Below are 6,875 nucleotides of genomic sequence, written 5' to 3'. Positions count from 1 at the left end.
GGCAAAGGGCAGGTAGGGAAGGGATGGGCAAAGGGCAGGGAGGGGTGGGCAAAGGGCAAGGAGGGAGGGACATACATATGTGCAGTCCCATGTAGGCAAGCACTATATCGCATGTACACGAGTACCCACCAGTCACTTCCATCTTAGAGCGCCGTCACACGGAGGATTTTAACTTTTGTTCACAATACACTGTAGTTTATTATGATGTTATTAAAATGTTACTGTTTTTTATTTTAGTCCTGAGTGGACATCTGTGTGTGTCTGCGCATACATCAGTGATCACCCCCCTTGTGGAGCTGTGTGTCTGAGCATACATAAGTGATCACCCCCCTTGTGGAGCTGTGTGTGTCTGAGCATACATCAGTGATCACCCCCCTTGTGGAGCTGTGTGTGTCTGAGCATACATCAGTGATCACCCCCCCTTGTGGAGCTATGTGTGTCTGAGCATACATCAGTGATCACCCCCCTGTGGAGCTGTGTGTGTCTGCGAATACATCAGTGATTACCCTCCTTGTGGAGCTGTGTGTGTCTGAGCATACATCAGTGATCACCCCCTTTCTGGAGCTGTGTGTGTCTGAGCATACATCAGTGATCACCCCCCCTGTGGAGCTGTGTGTGTCTGTGAATACATCAGTGATCACCCCCCTTGTGGAGCTGTGTGTGTCTGAGCATACATCAGTGATCACCCCCCTTGTGGAGCTGCGTGTGTCTGCGAATACATCAGTGATCACCCCCCTTGTGGAGCTGTGTGTCTTAGAATACATCAGTGATCACCCCCTTGTGGAGCTGTGTGTGTTTGAGTATACATCAGTGATCACCCCCCCTTGTGGAGCTGTGTGTGTCTTAGCATACATCAGTGATCACCCCCCTTGTGGAGCTGTGTGTGTCTGCGAATACATCAATGATCACCCCCCTTTGGAGCTGTGTGTGTCTGAGCATACATCAGTGATCACCCCCCTTGTGAGCTGTGTGTGTCTGAGCATACATCAGTGATCACCCCCCCTTGTGGAGCTGTGTGTGTCTGAGCATACATCAGTGATCACCCCCCTTGTGGAGCTGTGTGTGTCTGCGCATACATCAGTGATCAACCCCTTGTGGAGCTGTGTGTGTCTGAGCATACATCAGTGATCACCCCCCTTGTGGAGCTGTGTGTGTCTGAGCATACATCAGTGATCACCCCCCTTGTGGAGCTGTGTGTCTGAGCATACATCAGTGATCACCCCCCTTGTGGAGCTTTGTGTGTCTGCGAATACATCAGTGATCACCCCCTTTGTGGAGCTGTGTGTGTCTGAGCATACATCAGTGATCACCCCCCTTGTGGAGCTGTGTGTGTCTGCGCATCCATCAGTGATCACCCCCCTTGTGGAGCTGTGTGTCTGAGCATACATCAGTGATCACCCCCCTTGTGGAGCTTTGTGTGCCTGCGCATACATCAGTGATCACCCCCTTGTGGAGCTGTGTGTGTCTGCGCATACATCAGTGATCACCCCCCTTGTGGAGCTGTGTGTCTGAGTATACATCAGTGATCACCCCCCTTGTGGAGCTGTGTGTCTGAGCATACATCAGTGATCACCCCCCTTGTGGAGCTGTGTGTGTCTGAGCATACATCAGTGATCACCCCCCTTGTGGAGCTGTGTGTCTGCGCATACATCAGTGATCAACCCCCTTATGGAGCTGTGTGTGTCTGAGCATACATCAGTGATCACCCCCTTGTGGAGCTGTGTGTCTGAGCATACATCAGTGATCACCCCCTTGTGGAGCTGTGTGTGCCTGAGTATACACCAGTGATCACCCCCCCTTGTGGATCTGTGTGTGTCTGAGCATACATCAGTGATCACCCCCCTTATGGAGCTGTGTGTGTCTGAGCATACATCAGTGATCACCCCCCTTGTGAAGCTGTGTGTGTCTCAGCATACATCAGTGATCACCCCCTTGTGGAGCTGTGTGTGTCTGAGCATACATCAGTGATCACCCTCCTTATGGAGCTGTGTGTGACTGAGCATACATCAGTGATCACCCCCTTGTGGAGCTGTGTGTGTCTGCACATACATCAGTGATCACCCCCCCTTGTGGAGCTGTGTGTGTCTGCGCATACATCAGTGATCACCCCCCTTATGGAGCTGTGTGTGTCTGAGCATACATCAGTGATCACCCCCCTTGTGAAGCTGTGTGTGTCTCAGCATACATCAGTGATCACCCCCCTTGTGAAGCTGTGTGTCTCAGCATACATCAGTGATCACCCCCCCCTTGTGGAGCTGTGTGTGTCTGCGCATACATCAGTGATCAACCCCCCTTGTGGAGCTGTGTGTGTCTGAGCATACATCAGTGATCACCCCACCTTGTGGATCTGTGTGTGTCTGAATATACATCAGTGATCACCCCCCTTGTGGAGCTGTGTGTCTGAGCATACATCAGTGATCACCCCCTTGTGGAGCTGTGTGTGTCTGAGCATACATCAGTGATCACCCCCCTTGTGGAGCTGTGTGTCTGCGCATACATCAGTGATCAACCCGCTTATGGAGCTGTGTGTGTCTGAGCATACATCAGTGATCACCCCCCTTGTGGAGCTGTGTGTCTGAGCATACATCAGTGATCACCCCCCATATGGAGCGGTGTGTGTCTGAGCATACATCAGTGATCACCCCCCTTGTGGAGCTGTGTGTGCCTGAGTATACATCAGTGATCACCCCCCCTTGTGGATCTGTGTGTGTCTGAGCATACATCAGTGATCACCCCCCTTATGGAGCTGTGTGTGACTGAGCATACATCAGTAATCACCCCCTTGTGGAGCTGTGTGTGTCTGAGCATACATCAGTGATCACCCCACCTTGTGGATCTGTGTGTGTCTGAATATCCATCAGTGATCACCCCCCTTGTGGAGCTGTGTGTCTGAGCATACATCAGTGATCACCCCCCTTGTGGAGCTGTGTGTGTCTGAGCATACATCAGTGATCACCCCCCTTGTGGAGCTGTGTGTCTGCGCATACATCAGTGATCAACCCGCTTATGGAGCTGTGTGTGTCTGAGCATACATCAGTGATCACCCCCCTTGTGGAGCTGTGTGTCTGAGCATACATCAGTGATCACCCCCATATGGAGCGGTGTGTGTCTGAGCATACATCAGTGATCACCCCCCTTGTGGAGCTGTGTGTGCCTGAGTATACATCAGTGATCACCCCCCCTTGTGGATCTGTGTGTGTCTGAGCATACATCAGTGATCACCCCCTTATGGAGCTGTGTGTGACTGAGCATACATCAGTAATCACCCCCTTGTGGAGCTGTGTGTGTCTGCACATACATCAGTGATCACCCCCCTTGTGGAGCTGTGTGTGTCTGCGCATACATCAGTGATCAACCCCCCTTGTGGAGCTGTGTGTGTCTGAGCATACATCAGTGATCACCCACCTTGTGGATCTGTGTGTGTCTGAGCATACATCAGTGATCACCCCCCTTATGGAGCTGTGTGTGTCTGAGCATACATCAGTGATCACCCCCCTTGTGAAGCTGTGTGTGTCTCAGCATACATCAGTGATCACCCCCCTTGTGGAGCTGTGTGTGTCTGAGCATACATCAGTGATCACCCCCCTTATGGAGCTGTGTGTGACTGAGCATACATCAGTGATCACCCCCTTGTGGAGCTGTGTGTGTCTGCACATACATCAGTGATCACCCCCCCCTTGTGGAGCTGTGTGTGTCTGCGCATACATCAATGATCAACCCCCCTTGTGGAGCTGTGTGTGTCTGAGCATACATCAGTGATCACCCCCCCTTGTGGAGCTGTGTGTGTCTGCGCATACATCAGTGATCAACCCCCCTTGTGGAGCTGTGTGTGTTTGAGCATACATCAGTGATCACCCCTCCTTGTGGAGCTGTGTGTGTCTGAGCATACATCAGTGATCACCCCCCTTGTGGAGCTGTGTCTGAGCATACATCAGTGATCACCCCCCTTGTGGAGCTGTGTGTCTGAGCATACATCAGTGATCACCCCCTTGTGGAGCTGTGTGTCTGAGCATACATCAGTGATCACCCCCCTTGTGGAGCTGTGTGTATCTGAGCAAACATCACCCCCCTTGTGGAGATGTGTGTGTCTGAGTATACATCAGTGATCACCCCTTTGTGGATCTGTGTGTGTCTGAGCATACATCAGTGATCACCTCACTTGTGGAGCTGTGCTTGTCTGAGCATACATCAGTGATCACCCCCCTTGTGGAGCTGTGTGTGTCTGCACATATATCAGTGATCACCCCCCCCCTTGTGGAGCTGTGTGTGTCTGCGCATACATCAATGATCAACCCCCCTTGTGGAGCTGTGTGTGTCTGAGCATACATCAGTGATCACCCCCCCTTGTGGAGCTGTGTGTGTCTGCGCATACATCAGTGATCAACCCCCCTTGTGGAGCTGTGTGTGTTTGAGCATACATCAGTGATCACCCCTCCTTGTGGAGCTGTGTGTGTCTGAGCATACATCAGTGATCACCCCCCTTGTGGAGCTGTGTCTGAGCATACATCAGTGATCACCCCCCTTGTGGAGCTGTGTGTCTGAGCATACATCAGTGATCACCCCCTTGTGAGCTGTGTGTCTGAGCATACATCAGTGATCACCCCCCTTGTGGAGCTGTGTGTATCTGAGCAAACATCACCCCCCTTGTGGAGATGTGTGTGTCTGAGTATACATCAGTGATCACCCCTTTGTGGATCTGTGTGTGTCTGAGCATACATCAGTGATCACCTCACTTGTGGAGCTGTGCTTGTCTGAGTATACATCAGTGATCACCCCCTTGTGGAGCTGTGTGTGTCTGAGCATACATCAGTGATCACCCCACCTTGTGGATCTGTGTGTGTCTGAGTATACATCAGTGATCACCCCCCTTGTGGAGCTGTGTGTCTGAGCATACATCAGTGATCACCCCCCTTGTGGAGCTGTGTGTGTCTGAGCATACATCAGTGATCACCCCCCTTGTGGAGCTGTGTGTCTGCGCATACATCAGTGATCAACCCGCTTATGGAGCTGTGTGTGTCTGAGCATACATCAGTGATCACCCCCCTTGTGAGCTGTGTGTCTGAGCATACATCAGTGATCACCCCCCATATGGAGCGGTGTGTGTCTGAGCATACATCAGTGATCACCCCCCCTTGTGGAGCTGTGTGTGCCTGAGTATACATCAGTGATCACCCCCCCTTGTGAATCTGTGTGTGTCTGAGCATACATCAGTGATCACCCCCCTTATGGAGCTGTGTGTGACTGAGCATACATCAGTAATCACCCCCTTGTGGAGCTGTGTGTGTCTGCACATACATCAGTGATCACCCCCCCTTGTGGAGCTGTGTGTGTCTGCGCATACATCAGTGATCAACCCCCCTTGTGGAGCTGTGTGTGTCTGAGCATACATCAGTGATCACCCCACCTTGTGGATCTGTGTTTGTCTGAGCATACATCAGTGATCACCCCCCTTATGGAGCTGTGTGTGTCTGAGCATACATCAGTGATCAGCCCCCCCCTTGTGGAGCTGTGTGTGTCTGCGCATACATCAATGATCAACCCCCTTGTGGAGCTGTGTGTGTCTGAGCATACATCAGTGATCACCCCCCCCTTGTGGAGCTGTGTGTGTCTGCGCATACATCAGTGATCAACCCCCCTTGTGGAGCTGTGTGTGTTTGAGCATACATCAGTGATCACCCCTCCTTGTGGAGCTGTGTGTGTCTGAGCATACATCAGTGATCACCCCCCTTGTGGAGCTGTGTCTGAGCATACATCAGTGATCACCCCCCTTGTGGAGCTGTGTGTCTGAGCATACATCAGTGATCACCCCCTTGTGGAGCTGTGTGTCTGAGCATACATCAGTGATCACCCCCCTTGTGGAGCTGTGTGTATCTGAGCAAACATCACCCCCCTTGTGGAGATGTGTGTGTCTGAGTATACATCAGTGATCACCCCCTTTGTGGATCTGTGTGTGTCTGAGCATACATCAGTGATCACCTCACTTGTGGAGCTGTGCTTGTCTGAGTATACATCAGTGATCACCCCACCTTGTGGATCTGTGTGTGTCTGAGTATACATCAGTGATCACCCCCCTTGTGGAGCTGTGTGTCTGAGCATACATCAGTGATCACCCCCCTTGTGGAGCTGTGTGTGTCTGAGCATACATCAGTGATCACCCCCCTTGTGGAGCTGTGTGTCTGCGCATACATCAGTGATCAACCCGCTTATGGAGCTGTGTGTGTCTGAGCATACATCAGTGATCACCCCCCTTGTGGAGCTGTGTGTCTGAGCATACATCAGTGATCACCCCCCATATGGAGCGGTGTGTGTCTGAGCATACATCAGTGATCCCCCCACTTGTGGAGCTGTGTGTGCCTGAGTATACATCAGTGATCACCCCCCCTTGTGAATCTGTGTGTGTCTGAGCATACATCAGTGATCACCCCCCTTATGGAGCTGTGTGTGACTGAGCATACATCAGTAATCACCCCCTTGTGGAGCTGTGTGTGTCTGCACATACATCAGTGATCACCCCCCCTTGTGGAGCTGTGTGTGTCTGCGCATACATCAGTGATCAACCCCCCTTGTGGAGCTGTGTGTGTCTGAGCATACATCAGTGATCACCCCACCTTGTGGATCTGTGTGTGTCTGAGCATACATCAGTGATCACCCCCCTTATGGAGCTGTGTGTGTCTGAGCATACATCAGTGATCACCCCCCTTGTGAAGCTGTGTGTGTCTCAGCATACATCAGTGATCACCCCCCTTGTGGAGCTGTGTGTGTCTGAGCATACATCAGTGATCACCCCCCTTATGGAGCTGTGTGTGACTGAGCATACATCAGTGATCACCCCCCTTGTGGAGCTGTGTGTGTCTGCACATACATCAGTGATCAGC

The 6,875-nt window shown here is 51.9% G+C and overlaps 2 protein-coding genes across 2 annotated transcripts in view; one reads left to right on the top strand and one right to left on the bottom strand.

Moving 5' to 3' along the window:
* Positions 1-4,189, bottom strand: part of ABTB2 (ankyrin repeat and BTB domain containing 2) — a 47,050-nt gene extending 42,861 nt beyond the window's left edge. Inside the window, exon 1 of the mRNA XM_075567753.1 lies at positions 4,160-4,189. Within this exon, the coding sequence (XP_075423868.1) occupies positions 4,160-4,189 (30 nt within the window). The remainder of the gene's footprint in view (positions 1-4,159) is intronic.
* Positions 1-6,875, top strand: part of LOC142464213 (catalase-like) — a 204,931-nt gene that overhangs the window by 66,702 nt on the left and 131,354 nt on the right. The window lies entirely within an intron of this gene.

Source organism: Ascaphus truei, chromosome 12 (assembly GCF_040206685.1).
Source record: "Ascaphus truei isolate aAscTru1 chromosome 12, aAscTru1.hap1, whole genome shotgun sequence".
NCBI lineage: Eukaryota > Metazoa > Chordata > Amphibia > Anura > Ascaphidae > Ascaphus > Ascaphus truei.
Note: the sequence above shows the minus strand (reverse complement) of the source record. Positions and strands in the feature narration are given on the sequence as shown.